Genomic DNA, 18,117 nt, shown 5'->3' with positions numbered 1-18,117 from the left:
TGGTCATCTTACAATGAAACATTAATAAGCAAATATGAACACCTAAGTCCATTCTTACTGGCATCCCTATTACGATATGCATCACACAGCAGAGACTATGAGAACAGAGAGATTTTCAGATGTAATGGCCAATGGGTACAGAAAGGCTTTGATATGAGATGAAGTAGAAGACATTTTTGTGAAGCTCTTTGGCTGAGATTTTCAAAGCCACCTAGGGAATTAGGGTGGCAAGTTCTGATTGATTTTATTAGGACTGGGACATCTAATTCCCTTAGACAGCTTTCAAAATCTCAGTATTGGTTCATAAAATGTTATATTTTCTTGGGGTTCATCACACACATGCTGCAAAGAACAATAACCCTGATTCTTTGCTACACTGAGCTGCTCATGCACAACTGAGAGGGCCGTTGCAGAGAGCTGTTTGTAACTTCCTGATTCAGGGATGCCCAGCCCCAGTGTAAATTACAATAGGAGGGGTTCTACTCTAATCTACATTGCTGGCACTACTAGAATAAACTCTCTTAGCCAACAGAGGATTTGGGTTTGTGGAACTTGGCTCTGCCATGCCTTCTCCTTTCTCCCACTTCTGCTGCAGGTGAGATGGCTGGGGGACATAAAAGGCATTTACACCACTTCCACCAGCTATATGTGAGCCAGATTCAATAAGCACCCAACAAGTTAAACAACTTATCACTGCTGTAAAATATGTGATTGAAGTACTGGCCCAACATATTAAATGGCTTGACTAGAATCCAGCCAACTGTTTTGAGACCATGCGTAAAGCTTTACATCCTGAAGGTGGTAGTGTATTGTATATTTTAATGTAAAAAGCACTACAGTATATTTAAGAGTTTTGTTTTTTTAAGCTGTGGCATACATTTCTGTCTTGAATATATATTCCTTATCATAATATGAATTCAAGCAATGAAATTAATGCACATCAAGTGATTCAGGGAAAGATGCCAAAATTAATTTTTCAGCCATTCAGCAATCAATCAAAAGAAGAAAAGCATCCCGAGGCAACAATATATCTCTGCCTGTCATGTCAAACTACCGCTGTTTTAGAAGAGCATTAAAGCAAGAGCTTTTTGAACAAAATGCAGGGCTTTAATGAAGTCTCTTATTGTAAAGTCAAAAAGTCAAACAAGTTGGAGATAGAAAAGACTTATAAGGTCATTGAGTTCATCCCCTAGCCAATTTAGGATTGCTATCTACATTGCAAACATTTTTTTTCCAGTCAAGTTTGTAATGTTCCAAGAAATGGGCTTTCCACAACTTTTCTCAGTTTAATACTTACAATTCAGGATTTTTCCTGGATATTAATCCTAAATGTTACTTTCATGAATATCATTATATTGATCTTACATTAACTATATGCCATATTATTCTAAGCCAAACACTGCTTCTAGAACAAAAGTATAATCAATAAAGTGTCTGCTAATTATTGATCAAAATTTTCAAACCTAGCTACCTAATGGCTTTAGGTACACCTATATTTAGATTACATAAAAGTGGCCTGATTTTCAAAAGTCCAAATTTGTTAGGAACTAAAATGAATTCAACAGAAGTTTTAAAACGTATTACAAATACACAACAAAAGTTAAAATACTGTCCATTGACACACTGGCGAATTGACCCAAATGAATGTGTAAAGCTTCAGAACATTCAAATTTCTCTTGTACTTGCTTTCAGTGGCCAAAATATTTAGAAAATACCTAATATTATCCAAAGATATTAAGTTATAGCCCTGTGGTCCTTAGTCTTATTGCAATGCCAAACACTGAAATACATAAAAATAACCTTTCATCCATACAAAAGGGTGGTAGATACATTAAAAACCAATTCAGGAAAGGCTAGATAGTTCAATGACCAAATAAGGTACAATTAGAGCTTATATGTTACAAATAGAGATCACATCCGTAGTACTTCATTGTGAGGTACTACGGCTGGCAGCCATGCTAAGCTAATCTAAGCGTGGAGGCAAATTACTTGGGTCGGCCATGTCATACGTAAGGATAACAGTAGATTGCCTAAGACAGTTCTTTGAAAAAGGCAAAAGGAAGGTTGGCCATCCCAAACTCCACTACAAGGATTGCATCAAGCGGCACATACAGTCTGCTGGGGTGGACTTAATGACCTGGGAGAATATAGCCCATGGCAGGTGAGCTTGGCATTCTGCTACAAAGGAAGCAGAAAGTGCAATAGAATATTGTTGTCCTAGTTTGACCAACAGTAGGAAGGAACGTAGACACCAACTTGCCTCAGCACATTTCCTGAACCCTACATGTGGAAACTGATTTACAGTCATAGTCATACTCAAATACAAGTGACGGTCATTACATAGAAATCCCATGGGCATGTTTATAAACCCAAGATGGATACTGGGCACACTTTATCTCTGATTGATTCTTATTTATTTTCCCTATTTTAATATCCATTTGTTTTTATCTTGCCTATTTAATAATTTAATAATAAAACCACCCCCCCAACCTGGACTTTTCTTATTACAGAATGAACACTGCTGACTCTTTGTTTTTAATCTGTTGGCATATAAATATGAAAGAAGTTCTGAAATCAGAGCAACATATTGTGCCAGATCCTCAATTGGTTTAAACTGGTATAGCACCATTGACTTCAGTTGAAGATCTGACCCATTCTGTACCAAGAGAAAGGGAAGAAAATATATAGTTAGAGACAGGCTATAGAGAAAAAATTCAGAAATGAATTTTAAACTATCCAGAATTTAGAACAGGATTTCAAATAATCCAAAGTGTAGGAGTAAATCAATTCAGGGTTTTAGTTTTGGCCTGTTACAAATACAGGGATCATTTGCAAATTCTAGGTCTGGGCTTTGATTCTGAACACTCTCCAAGATTGGGTATGTGTCATTTCAGAATTGTGCGTCTGTATGTCAATATATTAATAATTTTATACATCCACTAATTCATATGAATGATGATAAAAGAATATCCACCCCAACAAAGTCAGTCAAGATGCTGCAAAAACTCCTTAAATTTTTCCTGTGTCATGATGCTTATAAAAATCTTTACAATGGTTAGGTCACTGGTACCACTGCCCACCACACAGACCAACAGTATCCCAATGTTTCCATGTATTCTCCCATCTGTCTCTATGTGTTGTGCATTGTTTTATTCTTAGATTGCAAGCTCTTTGGGGCAGGGACCGGCTTTCTGTTCTGTGTTTTTACAGCACCTTGCACAATGAGGTCCTGGTCAATGATGAGCTCATAGACACTAAGGTAAAAAAATAAAATAATAAATACAATCAGATTGAAAAGCAACAGAAAATGAGCTAAAATATCTAGAAGGATGAGGCATGGCCTTGTTAAAAATTAAGCAAGGAAGGGTGGATGGGCAGTAAGAGAAAGGTCCTATCATGAGCCCACCATTTACTGAAACTGAAGACAACTCTGAAAATATAGCAGATGTTTTTAAGAAGTGAGGAAGGCTGGAGAGAAAGAGGATGACTAGGTGACTCCCATGTTTTCTGCTTTGTTCACCTGCTGACCTGAGGCATGACAGTGGAATCTCTGAAAGAGGTATACGTACATGGCTTGAACAATACAGTATAAAGCTTTGGGAAGCCGCCATGAATATAGCTTTCCCATTCAAGACGTTAGAATCCCCAAAGGTCAGTTTAATATCAAACTTGCTCTTTATACCTAGACAGTATAAAGAACCAAAAGCCGCCCTATTATTATCACAGCTGCTTAGTACAGTCAGCAGGGCCATTGCTGCATTATTCACTAGCAGCAAGTGGAGCAGGAGGTCCTGATGAAAGCCTTTCAGAGAGGGAATTATACTTGAGCTTTGTGGTTGCAGAGGCATATGTTGCTGTTGCAAGGTCTTTACAGCTTAAATAAGAGCTGAGTAAGTGCTAATTACACATCTTAAACATATTCATACCAGGTCCGGCACATGGCCTTTATTGAAAGGAGATTTCAAAATAATGCCCAGTTTTGTAAACTGCTTCACTACATGCAAGGGTCTCCTGTCTATATGGGCCTGATCCAGAGCTCACCGATGTCAATGGAAATCTTTCCATTGATTTTGACAGGCTTTGAATGAGAACCTAAGTGGGACATAAAGAAGAAAGACATCTCAGTACTCAGGCATAGTAGTTCAAATTAGGAGAATGAAATTAACTTTATTTTTCATTGGATGCTGGTGATATTAAGAATGAATTAAAACCTATGGATATATGCCAAGCTTTCCTAAATTTTAAAATGTGCTCTACTTTGTACAGCCTTTTGAACAGGACTTATACTGTACTTTGTGTGTGCATAATTTTTATCCTTGGGCTTAATACTAACTCATGATTCAGCAATCTCGTTCTCCTATTGAATCCTTCAAAAAGCACTAACGGAACAGAAGGATTACAGACTTTCTAAGAACTCTCCACTGAGATATCAATTAAAACACATCATTGTTCTCTTGGTGGGCTGCCAGGTAACCAGTGACTTTACTTCTGGAGATGCAAACAAACAATTGCAAAAAATTAATTTGCATGGTGGATATGGTCCAAATCTCATGCTCCCTGAGAAGTAGGCTGTAAACAATCAAATAAAATTTCTTCCACAAAGATTGTTTTGCCATTCCAGAGCCATGTGAGGCTCTAAAAGGAGATTTCCATTGTATGACATCCCATCACACACAGAGAGGTGGTCTTGCATTTTTCCTAATCCTTTTTATTTAAGATTGATGAATGATGCTGGACTAGCAGCTCTGGAAACTAGAAGTGTTCTGTCTATGCACAAAACAAATACATCCCAGGTGGGGTAATAAGCATTATCGTCTGGTTTCCCCAAAGCATCATGCCAATATGCGCCAGCAGTGATGTATTATAGAAGTAAGGTGACCGTGCCTTCAAAATTAAAACAGGGGCTTTTTTTATGGCAACATTTTTTTAGGTTTTCAAACTATAAAAATGCTCCTCAGTCTGGCTCTTTTCCTTGATCTGCTCATCCTGGAGAAAGTCAAAGGAATATTGCATTCTGCCTTTTCTATCTGTGTCCCTCTATCCATTGCTTTCTCCTTTTTATGGTTCTGGTTACCATTTTGAGCTGAAGGAAAGAAGAACAGCCACGTATCCTTCCCTCCCCGATGGACCGGAGCAGGGGTTTTGCACTGACAGACAGGGGTACTGAGTCATTGGACTCAGAATGTAATATTGTTGACTCAGAAGTTTTGACAAAGTTGGGTCTTGAACAATGGTTAGTGTGAAATACACACTCACTAGGTGATGAGAGTGAATCAAGTGTGTATAACTACTAACATACTAACCACGGTGATTTCCCCATATCCTGTTGTCAATCAACATCTCACTGTGTGAAACCAGACTATAGTAATTACTTCTGTAATCAAATAAATACACTGAATTTAGCCTAACTATTAATACCAGTGCATTCCCAGTGATGGAAAGAGCTTTGATTTTAAAATTTTAAAACAGATAAATTAAAATCTTTCAGCTGCAGCCTTCCTGTTATAAAGATAGCATCGTGTTACTGAAAACAATAACCTGATGGCAGATTTTGGATACTTATATCTTCTATCTCTACACTATGTGGACTACTAAAGATGAGCCAATGAGCAGATATTTCATTTCAGAGCAAATGGTTTCAGCAATAAACCTCTGATTGTTTGCCAAACAAATGCATTCCAGCAGAAGGCACAAAACTCTTTCTATTAAGTATTTGGGAGTCCAAAAAGTCAAATTGATACTTTATTCTCATATCAAAGACTGAGTCCCAGGTTATAGCTCCTGTTCATAGTTATCTGTGTGGTGTGTTGCCAGTTTGAGAAGTCTGGAATTTAGATAATAACTTCTGTCCTTTATAAAAACTCTTAGAGAGTCTCTGATGTTCTCTGTTGATGACAGAATGGGTGAAGCACATCGGGCAAAAACTTAGTTCTTTGTGGAGACCGGTAATTTGCTTCAGTAGCATGCTGAGTACTACAAAAGTTATCACCACCCCTGTTAAAAGCAAGGGAAATGCAGGAGAACTCCTATGATGCTCTAAACTAAAAAGCAGAACACAAGAGGTATATATTACAATTGCAGTGAGCATTTCAAAGCAAAGCAGATCATGTTAGATCCCATTATTTATTCTCTTTCCTTCTTGTGTCTATCACTTTCTCTCAAATGCTATTCCCCTTATTTTGTTCGTTTATTTTCTGCATCATGGGCCAACTCAAACCTTGACCAGATCTTTTTTGGCCAACTGCATATGAACACTTTCCTCTCCTCCTGCCACAATGTAGGGGTTGAGCCCTTTTTTGTTTGTTTTAAAATGAATAAGAAATGCACCGCAAAAACACACACACACACACACACACCCCTACAAGGACTCAAGCTTCAGAGCATGAGATGATCACTGACTGAGGATTAGGAAGAAATATCTCATGTTTAGGACTGCAAATGTAGGTGTGTTTTACGGGCTCTAAACTTTCCTTTGAGTGAAATTTGGGGGGGGTTACCCATGAAAGCTTATGCCCAAATAAATCTGTTAGTCTTTAAGGTGCTACTGGACTCCTCGTTGTTTTTCTGGATACAGACTAACACAATGTTAGTTAGAAACCCTGCAATGGAATATTTACTTATAATTCTTGTGTATCCTACATTCCTGATCAGGTCACCACGTGAGATTCAGATGCATCTGAAGAAGTGGGGTTTTTTAACCACAAAAGCTTATGCGCAAATAAATCTGTTAGTCTTTAAGGTGCCACCAGACTCATTGTTTTTAACTAATACAGTTACTTTGCATAAAAAGTCAATATTTTCTTAAAGTCACCTCTTGTATATTGTGGGCTTTTGTGTCTTCAGAGACTGAGTTCTGTAAAACCAGCTTAGTGCATCCTATCTAGCCTTCCTGCCTCCTTTCAGAGAGAGGATTCAATGTACAGATTAGATTAGGAAAGACAATCTTTTGTTGGCATTTTAAAATCACACTCTAGAATTTTATAGCAGGGACAGCATTTTCTATTCAGTTCTCTGGGCCAGACTGGGCTTGACACCTGAGAGAGATACAAGAAGCTTCTCCTCCCTTGCATGGCTCATTCAAGGGCTGATCACAGTAGTTGTCCTTATGAGTAGGACCTGTTTGCTTTTTGCCACCTTCAGGAAACAAATGACCCAACATTAAGCTAGGAAAGAATGGAGGGGAGTATGTATTATGGCCCCAATCCCCTCTTTGACCAGTCGTCAGGTAAGACTAGTTATCTTCACTGCCAGTGCTGTTGGAGGGGAGTATGTATTATGGCCCCAATCCCCTCTTTGACCAGTCGTCAGGTAAGACTAGTTATCTTCACTGCCAGTGCTGTATGTACATCCCCAGTGCACACTGATCAGGCTCAGAAGAGATGGTATCCTAAGGCAAAATCTATCCTGCTGCTTCTCCAGGAGGGAGACAGCTTCCCACTCTTCCATAACAAGAGCTTTATGCTGATTTTGTAATCTAGCTCTATGTATTTTTAGAGTCATTTCTAACTAGACCCCCATTCATGTCACCCCTCTTACGTGTGTTGCCTTAGGGGGGAAAAAAAGCAGGTATTTGATTTAGGGGACATTTGCTAATCGATGGAATTAGTTGGTATTGTCATTAACTGCCTGGTTTTAGATTGAGCCAAACAGATGTAGTTTGTTCTTGCATGCATTTTCAGATGAGCCAATGTGGCATTTCTTAAGTGTTCAGAAAGAAAGATTAGTTCGGAAGCTGGTGGTGGTGGGGGATTTGCACTGGAAATCAACCTGTCTTTTAATTTTATGTTTTACTTTTTTGTTGGAGAGAATCAAGAGACCACACCTGCATATTTACTCATTACTCAAGAATCTGACAGCCTAAGAATTAAACAGAAACTTTCCCCCCAACAAGTTGCTAGCTGCTCTGAGATACAAAATGAGAAAAAACTTGGCATATTCAATGGAGAAAAGCTTGAATAGACTAATTTCTTCTTTTCCAGTCACACACAAAAACAACTGTTTAACCCCTTGAATGCTGCAGATTGAGTTGGCTAGTCACATGCTAAAAGCTATCCTGACCTGAGTCCTCTAGGCACAGTTAAAGGCCCAACTTCACAGATATGTGGGTGCAAATGCTCCCTGGAAGTCAATGGGAGTTGTATACTTCCACAATGTCTAGCAGCAGAGAATCACTTTTACCCCATATTGATGACATAGTATTCTCTTCCATAGCATGTCCAGTGTTTATTGGGCACCTAGTCATGGAAGTAAGGCCAACATGGTGCAACCAAAAAGGATGGCTCATTAGCATTAACTACAGATGCAACCTGAAGGAGACCTCATGAGATGGATAAATTAGGAGAAGTCTGGCTTATTACCTTTTAAAGATAGTCTACTGGCACTTGTGACAATGCAATTTATGTAAAAGAGTAAGTTACATCCAAAAGAAAAAGTATCAGTTGGGAAAGTTGTGTTTTTATTGTGCTGAAGCTACAAATGCTCAATCTTTCCATTTGTAACCAGGGCTAACAATGGTATTAAAAACAACATTAATAGTTACTTAAGAGGGTCAAGGAGGGGTTTCATCATACCTTTTCCCTTTTTGATTGTGTACTTCCTCCTTCACTCATCTATACACTGTCATATCTAGGGATGATGACAGAATGCATTGCATTGTCCTGTTCCTATGGAGAATGGGAGTATCACGACCAGAAATAGCCTGCCCCAAATGAGCTCAAGAAAAGCATTCAGAGATCACCCTGTCATTTTTATCATTGCAGCTAAGCAAATATAACACACTTTAGACAGATACTACAAAGATGTTTGCAATATAAGATCTTAGAGACACCAAGAGGGTGCACACAATTAACTGTTTCTGATAAAACAGTCATTAACTAATTTGAACCAACAAGGAATCATCTACAACTCCCCCCAAATAGGGTCCTAACTGCAGATTCGGTGATACACATTTTCTTCTTTATTATTTGCATTATGGTAGTGCCTACATGCCCCAACTGAGATTGGTGCCCCACTGTGCTGTGCTTTGTATGTACATACAGTAAGAAGCACTCTCTGCCCCAAAGAGATTGCAATCTAAATAGAAAAAAATAAGTAAAAGGTGATAAAAAGGAAATACCATCATTCTGCAGATGGGGAACTGAGAAGAGAAGAGATTATGTGACTTTCCTACAGTCACAGAGGAAGATTGTTGCATAACTGAGATTTGAACCCAAATCTCCTGAGTTCTAATTAAGTGCCTTCACTACAAGCCCATCTTTCCTCTCCTCTATTACATTACCACTGTGGTTTCTGGGATAATAGTAGTATACCTTATCCATCGATTCAATAGCCCATCTGAAGAATAGCAGGAAAGTGACATAGTATGCCCCAAGAGAAGAAATTTAATTTTCCTCTGAATCATTTTTTAAAATAAATGGCAATGTTGCTATCTTCTTCTCTATCCATATATAGATACAATCTTGATATCATCAAACATATTTACATAGTGCTGTCACTTATCAGTGATAAATAGTGACAGTGGAATGAAAAAATGATGCAAGTATCACAAGTATGACCATTAATATTGTTAAAAAAGCCACCCAGCCCCACATTGTGGAGTGTAATTATCAGCAGCTCTGCGGTTTCAACTGATCTATCTTGTTCATAGCACTTACTTCTCAATGTAATAAAATAAATAGTTACATCAAAGAGATCAAGTATACCTGAACTTAATGATCCTATCTAATATCTTCAGGGCTGTCAAGGAATAGGAACCAACAGCAGGAAAGAGACTGAGGATGGAGTTGGTTTGATTTGGGATATTGTGTTGTATTTTGCATTTAATCAAAAAATAAGCCTCTCAAAGATTAAGGAAGCACCAATCTGAAATTCTTTTATAGCTACAGGGCCAGCTGTAATGTCAGCTCAGTACACCATGATGCAGAAAAGAACACACCTCACTAACACTGCTGAGAATCAGTTCAACCATTCTGAAGAGCAAAAATTGTCTCCCATCCTTTGTCACATATTTGCCCTGAACACATATTGACAGTCAACCCTACTTCACAAGGGGAAAAAATGATATACCAAGTTGCTAAACATTTTAACTATATTAAAAATGGAAAATAAATATGATTGATTCAGATTATTGTAGCTTCAAAATAACTTTTAAATATTTACATTTTTGTGCTATTAGAATTAGCAAGTTTGGTCCCTTTGGCCTAATGTATTTGTTCAATGTAAATGACCAAATGTGTGGGATTCTGCTGAGGTGCATGAACCTCCTATGATCCGAGTAGGTACCCAAAAGATGGAACCTGTGTTTACAAACTAGATGTCTAGAAAAAACAACAGGGAATGTTTTTACTATGTGCAATTTTTTCTAAAATAAATGCATGGCTTGGGTCAAAGAGGTGCCCAATGTCTCTCAGAATCAGGCCTTTACCTCCTAGTGAGATTATGTTCTAGAACTGCGTGGAAGCTCCAGTCAAGCTTCTAAAGCTCCATTCAATTTGTTCTCTACCGTAAGTCACTTTCCTCCTCAAGAGCACCAGTTAATCAATTCTCCTCTATCTTTACCCCATATTGGTAAGTACTAAAAAGGCAGGGCAACATGTTTGAACACCCCACAAAATTTCCTTCAATCTAACAGAGCTGGCTGTGTGATTATAGATTTATTATATATTAAGCATGGATATAATGCTGTTTGTTCATCATCAGGAAAAAGGGCAAAAACTGACTAATAAGTTGTTTGGCAAAAATAGTTCACACATTTGTAGCTGAGACTGAAACTCACTATATTTAGAATCCTGGAAGTAAACTGCCTAGTACTAAGTATTATACAATAACCATTACCTTCTTACTCAATTGCATGTCTGTGTTAATCAGAGCTAACAAACAACAATAGCAATATAAATTCCATAGTGAGAGACAAATACTCCTACTAACAGGATATTTTTTCCAGAATCAGATGTAAAGGTTGGATTTTTATTCCCAGAACCAAATGTAAAAATGAAATCTGGGTGTGTTGTGTCTAATATCAGATGTGTAAATCAAGGTTAGCTCTAACATTGGACAGGATTAGATGTATGTACATTTTTCATGGTATACGCAAATGATCTGTACGTGCTTATGTGAAGTCTTATACTACACCAAACAACTACTGAAATACTATGACAACCAGCTCTCCCCTTAGTTACTGGCAGTGGTGAGACTTGCCCCCATGCAACTAAGAGGAGAATAGGCCCATAGAATTTATTTTAGTCTTTAACCACAAAATGTACACTGCAGGGAGGGCATTAGCCAGGTTGGGGGGTGGGGAGGAGAGGAGGTAACACATCGAACAAAAATACACTTGTTAATGCAAATTGGTAGTAATGTATTCAAATGATTAACTGGCTTAGTAACTATATACTTTAGGAAAGGACAATATGACCAAAGAGCATGTGTGGCTCTTACTCCCATCCAAGCGCAGTTTCAATGTACTATATTCATAGTTGACACACACACCAATTTTCAAAGGCCTGTCTCAATGAATAGATCCTGAACTGATTTAGGCATGTCAGAAAACATATATATGGCAATTGGGGAAAAAATAACCTAAGGTATTTCCCTAAGTACTGTACTGGACACATTAGGCATAGCATACAAAAGTTCATCATTCCCTCATCCTGAGGGTCTCACAGCAAATAAAATGTTGCAACTCAAGCTGGCTTTTGCTAAATTTTATACAAGTTTCTAAGGTCCCCTCCTTACAGTATCTGGATACGTTATATACATTTTGATGTACTTCAGTACAAGAAAGAGGAACAGATGTCCCCAGGCACACAAACTGAAGCCACATCCTTTAGATGAATCAGATTTAAATGGTTTATTTCCCACAGTACATGGCCTGCGACATTCCTCAACTCAACTGAAGACTGTCCAAAACAAAGGAATATTCCATCACACCCTAAAGATGACAAGAGCCTGTCGACCTGTCAAATTTTGCTAAGAAATTTCTGATGAAATTACTCCAGCATCATCTCCTCAGCCCCACTCATCTTGGGTTTATGCCTGGGTATAGTAATTGAGACTGCACTGGTGGTGTTGATTGATGATCTCTTGGTGATGAATGAAGTTTTAGGGCCAGATCCTCACCCCCACTCTAAGACTGTTTTGTGCTGCTCTGGGGGCAAACAGTAACCTGAAAGCCAGGTTGGGGTTTCCTCTGGAGCAGGTAAGTGCCTGGGTGGCATAGAGCTGGTTATGCCGTCTCTACCACACCCAGCTCAGCCCTAACTAGGCTGGGAGGCATGGCTGGACATCACCAATGCTAGCTGTCAAAAGAGCCTCTAGGAAGCTCTTGCTGCCAATGTAACTGTTAGTAGAGCCATGAGGCTGTTCTAAATTGTTCCTCATGACCAAAATGATGCCCAGTGACTCAAGCATCAGGGAGGTACAAAGATGGTTCATAATTTACAGACTCCTATTGAAATCAGCAGCCAAAAATAAATCATGTAGCACAGTGACTTCAGTGAGGTTGCATGCTTGTATCCAAGGGCAAAATTTGGCCCTTCGTAATCTCATGCTTTATTTACTTACTTTTAAAAATATTTTTACAATGGTAAACAAATGTTTGTTAATCCAAACCATAAACAGTAATTGCTCTAATTGCTCTATAGAGTAATATTTCAATCTAGTGCTGAGATCATGTATACAATGAACCAGCATATCATTTCTTTTTTTTATATAACCTGGAGAATATTTAACATAATAAAAAGAATGGGCCTATTAAAATATACCTTACGGTATGGTTTTGATTTGTTTTCTCTTAAATCTTTTTATTGTGCATTTTTCCCTTCTTCCTTTTAATTATTTACAGAACTATTTCTGTTACAAGTGAATGTTATGCAACATTTTTGAACTAATTTTCCCTTGGTTCAATTTAGTGCCAAGAGCAAACTAAAATATTCCATATGAGATTACAGTTATAAAACCAAAAGGAAAATATTAGATTTAAATATAACATTTTGAGGTTTATAAATTTGTTTTATCTTTAATGCTTGGCAGACAGTTTACACAAATCATTTTGCTGCAGACTAAAGTATAACAAGTTAAATGTGTGTGGGATCACCACCAATGAAGTTCATTTGTCTTTGACTTACCAAACATTTATAACATATTAAATAACTTTCGAATCATGTTAGGAAGAATGGGGAACACACCTCAAACTTTTTTTTTTAATACAGAAGTTTCAGTAAGATTTTTTGGCAATGTTCTAACATATGTACAAAACTCCACTAATAATGTTTGCCTAAAGAATTTGTAAAGGTCTGACAGGTCTTAAATTAAATGTTCTAGAAAGAGTGCTACTTTGCAATGGAAGGAAAGGGACTCACAGTTAGCAGCTTATGAATGTATTTCTCCCTCTCCTATATAGCCCTTCCTGACAATCCATATCATCACAGTCCACTTGCAGTTGCAAAGGCTCTGAGTGTTGTATTGGTTCACAATTTCTATCAATTAACGGTTACTGAGATCAAACAAATTTGTGTGTGTTGGGGGAGAATGTTATTTCAATTAAAAACAGTCAACATCATTTTGGCATTGACAGAGTGGAGATTTTGATTTTAGTTAATATGCATCAATTCTCATGTGTTTGTTTTGCCCCAGATATTAACAAACTCAGAAATCTGAACTCCCTGATAATATCTACACCCAGTTACCCACATGAATAATCCTTTGTTTTTGAGTCATGATGGCAGAAATTGATGTTAAACAATATTAACTGTTTTCTCTCAAAACATTGATAAAACAATATATTTTTGTTTTAATCCTAAAACACTGCTGATGCAGAATCTGAATAGCCTGCTGTTAGGAGCACAGAAATGTTCTCTTTGCCTGTTGGCCTCCCAGAAACTGAACAACAGAAATTATGATCTATCCACTCATTGTACTCTGCACAGCACAATAGTATCTAAGTGCCAGGTACAATAAGAATCAGCAACATTGCTGCCTCAGTATAAACCAAATTAGGCAATCTTCCCATGATTATACTATACAACTAGAAACACCTGGTCAGAATCAGCAAGACTCCATCTGACTCCAATGGAAGTTCAGAATGCTGTAAACCCTCAGTGAAAGTTCTCAGAGCCTTGCAGAATTGGGCCTGTAGGTTGTAGTAGAAATCATAAAGGGTAACCAAGTGCCGATCAATCAGTCCCATCTCATTACACTGCTGAAAAGGAGTGTACAAATGGAGGAAAGACATTATGAAATGAAGGAAATACAGAATAGGTGGCTTGAAGAGGGACAAGAGACTGGCAGAACAGGTTGCTGGTGTCCCACTGAGCCTTGAAAGAGACATATGCCGATGGCAAGAGGGACAAATTAATGTCAAGATGCACAATTTTTAATCCTGCTTAATCGACAGATTGTAACAACAAGATCTAGGTGGTACAGTTTCCTCCCAAGCCATGATTTTTTCTTGTTGATGCTGTCCCCAATTTTCTCAGTGAAATCTGTTTAAAGTTAAAGTAACCTGCATTGGGGCAGTGGTTATTGAGGATACACACATGCCCTTCCTGAGAGAGGCTGACTCACCTCCGACCCAAAGGAATGCAGAAACTGAACAGAGGTGCTGGCCTTCACAAGGGGTCAAAAGCAAGGGAAGAGAAGGGCCCGTCCCTAGAAAGGTGCCACAAGGAAGCTGGTATATGCCAGTGTGGGTGCAGATAAAGCTCAGCACCCTTGAGTGTGCCAGATTCTGGTTACAAATATTAGTAGCAGAGCAAGGGACAACACAGTGACCCTCAAGTGAACAGCCGTCCTAAAGAATATAGTTAAAGGAAGAGACAACCACCTGCTTCATGTTTGCTAAACTTTCTTTTGGAAGAAGGAAGGTGGTTAACTTCAGAGCTGCAGCATGCCAATGAACTAGAGAGAGTTCAGCAAAGCTGAGCTTGTGAAGACAAAGGAGTTAAAGTTCATGGTTTGATAAAAGAAGCAAAGGGTCTAACTGCACGTGTTAAAGTGAGGAGGCCAAGTTTGCTTTCATATAATTTGGCTTCCATATTGAAAAGCTGAATTCTTCTGACCACATATACTTACCTAAGACGGCTTCTCAGACTAGAGTCTGCAGCCCTTGAGGATCTATGACGACTTTCTGGGGGCTTCAAAAAAAAGTTTCTCACAGAACCCACAGAAACACCAGCTTCTATCTCATGCCAAGAGAATAAATATCAGACAGCACTGCACCGAAGGCTCCCAACTACTGGAACGTGCACCCAAACTGGCCACAGTCCTCCTGGCTTTCCCACCTGGTATTCTAGGAAACCTCAGCCCACTTTCATGATGGACTTCAGGAGCCATGGCCCACCTCACATTCCATCATGTCCTGGCCCCTGATCACAAATACAGGATTGGAAACTGGCCAACCTCTATGTCTAGCAAGAATGCCTGAAAACAGAATAAGAGGAAAGGAACACTGACTAAGGCTATGTCTACATTACAGACCTTACAGTGGCCCAGCTGTACCACTGCAGCTGTGCCACTATAAGGTCTCCTTTGTAGCCACTCTATGCTGATGGGAGAGAGCTCTACCGCTGGCATAATTAAACTACCCCCGATGAGCAGCAGTAGCTATGTTAGCAGGAGAGTGTCTCCCACCGACATAGTGCTGTTCACACTGGAGCTTTTGTCAGTGAAACTTATGTCATGCAGGAGTGTGTTTTTTCACACCTTGAGCGACAAAAGTTTTATCAACAAAAGTGCTAGTGTAGACATGGCCTAACTCAGGTGAGATCTTAGGGCTGGTCTACACTGGGGGGGGGGATCGATCTAAGATACGCAACTTCAGCTACGTGAATAGCGTAGCTGAAGTCGAAATACCTTAGATCGAATTACCTACCGTCCTCACGGCGCGGGATCGACATCCGCGGCTCCCCATGTCAACTCAGCTACCGCCATTTGCGTTGGTGGAGTTCCGGAGTCGACAGGAGCGCGTTCGGGGATCAATATATCGCGTCTAGATGAGACGTGATATATCGATCCCCGAGAAATCGATTGCTACGCGCTGATACGGTCGGTAGTGAAGATGTACCCTTAGTCTAGTGAGATGGTACTGTTGCCCCAAAAGGGTGGGAACAACAGCACTACAAGTTTTTGCAAATAAAGCCCTAAGGGGCTCTTTGAGTGAGGAGAAATAAATAAAGGAATTATGTTGTAGGAGGTTTGGGCTTAAGTACAAACACATGGTCCATATTTATTCTCGCAGTGAGAGGTCCACTAGCCACTTGATGTAAAAGAGCAAAATGATCATTCTTTTTCTCTAGGCGCTTTGGTGCCATATGGGATGCATATAAATCATATTTTTGTTTTAACAGCAGAGGCTTTCCTGATAGATAAACATGTGGTTTATCTAAAAAAAAATTTGAAATGGATTGTGCTTTGAACAATCATTTAATGGCCATAGATGTGCCAAATAAAAATAAAAACATAATTTTTTAAGAACCTGGCCCACTGCCCAATTTATAACAGAATTTGTGTGTATATGTATGTATGTGTTTCACCAAACTGGTTAATGTGTCCCTATCTGTTTTGAGTTTAAGCTGTGCTCTCTACTCAACCCCGTGCCAAATTGAATCCCAGGCTAACACACTCTAATGAGACAAGACATTACCTTTATGAATGACCTCATAGAAAAGAGGTTGGCTAGCATTGTCGAGAGGCCCGGTGCCAGGCAGCTCTGGGCTATGAAACCCAGCTTGAGCTCAGCAAGACAGATTGCATCATCCCCTTCTTTCCAATTCCAGCTTGGGATATTTAGCAGATGGGCCTGAAGGAAGAAACACAGGTAAAAGGACCCCAAATACTTTCCCTGCATTCTGCTAACACAGGAAATAGTCAAGCAAGTGACAGCTAATCTTTTCCTTTAGTGCTGGACTTCCTTTTCCTGTAGAAGGTAAAAATATAATTAGGGCAGTGATACTCAGACCTTGGTGATCAACATTACCCAAAAGAGCTACAGTAGTGTGAATTAATTGTTTCATAAATTATTCTCACAGGAAAATGACTGACCAAGTATTCTACAATTGGTTAATAACATAGTAAAATCACATACTGTTTTAATATCATGTGTTGCAAAAAGCCACAGGAGACACATTAGAGCCACTTGCAGCTTCCAAGCCTCAGTCTGAGCATCACTGGACTAGGGGGGGTTAAATCAATATTCCTCCAAACCAAAATATTTCCAATAGAGTTTTTGTATCAGGAACTTCTCCACTTTCACACCTTTCAATTTAAAACCTCCCAGCATCCCTCAAGATCTCATATTATGGTGACCTTCTGTCAACTGGATGGGAGGCTTTGTAAGGCCCATCAACAAAACTGAAGTTGTTACATAATGCTATGAAGTTTTCATTGCACCCAGGTCTGTGTATACACCCTCTTACAGCAATCTCAGCTACTCCCTGACAAATAAGAAACACACATAAACCCCAGAAATCAACCACGGGTTTTTAATCTAGCCCAGCCCTCGAACAGTATGATATAACCTGCACTTTTCTGGTTTCTCTCACCCCCAGAATCAAATAAGCACAGAGCCTGGTGTAAGGAGTCTCTTCTCTCAGGCTTTTGATCATGGGACTAGTGCATAGTGAAATAGTGGATAAAAACAATCAGCCAGGTACCTATATGGGTACTTCCATATATAATTGATTTCATATCAAATTTTCCTTGGAAAAAACTGTGAGAAAAACATGTTTTGCCAAACTCAAAATAATTTAAAGAAGCTCAAAATTTTTCAGAACATTCTAGAGGTTTTTTTGTGAAATGCAAAACTCTAGTGGCCACTTTCATCCTTCTATCACACACACATGTATGCATGCATATGAACACAAACATAGAGTCCTTCATGCTTTCCTCCTCCTGATAATCTGATTATCACCATTCATCATTTTTTCTTCATTTCCTCATTAATTTTCATTAGAAATATAAAGAGAAAATGTGTTTTTAATACAACATGCTTCCCATTGAGGGTGTTTAAAATACAGAAATAGCATGATTCTGTTCCACAAAAGAAGGTGGATCAAATTCTATATGTTAGCTGTCCTCCACTCATGTATGTTCAGGGGACAACCCAGGCAGCAAAAATCATGC

The 18,117-nt window shown here is 38.9% G+C and overlaps 1 protein-coding gene across 16 annotated transcripts in view; it reads right to left on the bottom strand.

The window, feature by feature from the left end:
* Nucleotides 1-18,117, bottom strand: part of KCNMA1 (potassium calcium-activated channel subfamily M alpha 1) — an 881,172-nt gene that overhangs the window by 167,911 nt on the left and 695,144 nt on the right. For all 16 annotated transcript variants that reach the window (XM_039482435.1, XM_039482436.1, XM_039482437.1 and 13 more), the window contains exon 14: nucleotides 16,640-16,795. In XM_039482435.1, coding sequence (XP_039338369.1) covers nucleotides 16,640-16,795 — 156 coding nt within the window. The remainder of the gene's footprint in view (nucleotides 1-16,639; nucleotides 16,796-18,117) is intronic.

Source organism: Mauremys reevesii, linkage group 7, assembly GCF_016161935.1.
Source record: "Mauremys reevesii isolate NIE-2019 linkage group 7, ASM1616193v1, whole genome shotgun sequence".
In the NCBI taxonomy this organism is placed as follows: Eukaryota; Metazoa; Chordata; order Testudines; family Geoemydidae; genus Mauremys; species Mauremys reevesii.
Note: the sequence above shows the minus strand (reverse complement) of the source record. Positions and strands in the feature narration are given on the sequence as shown.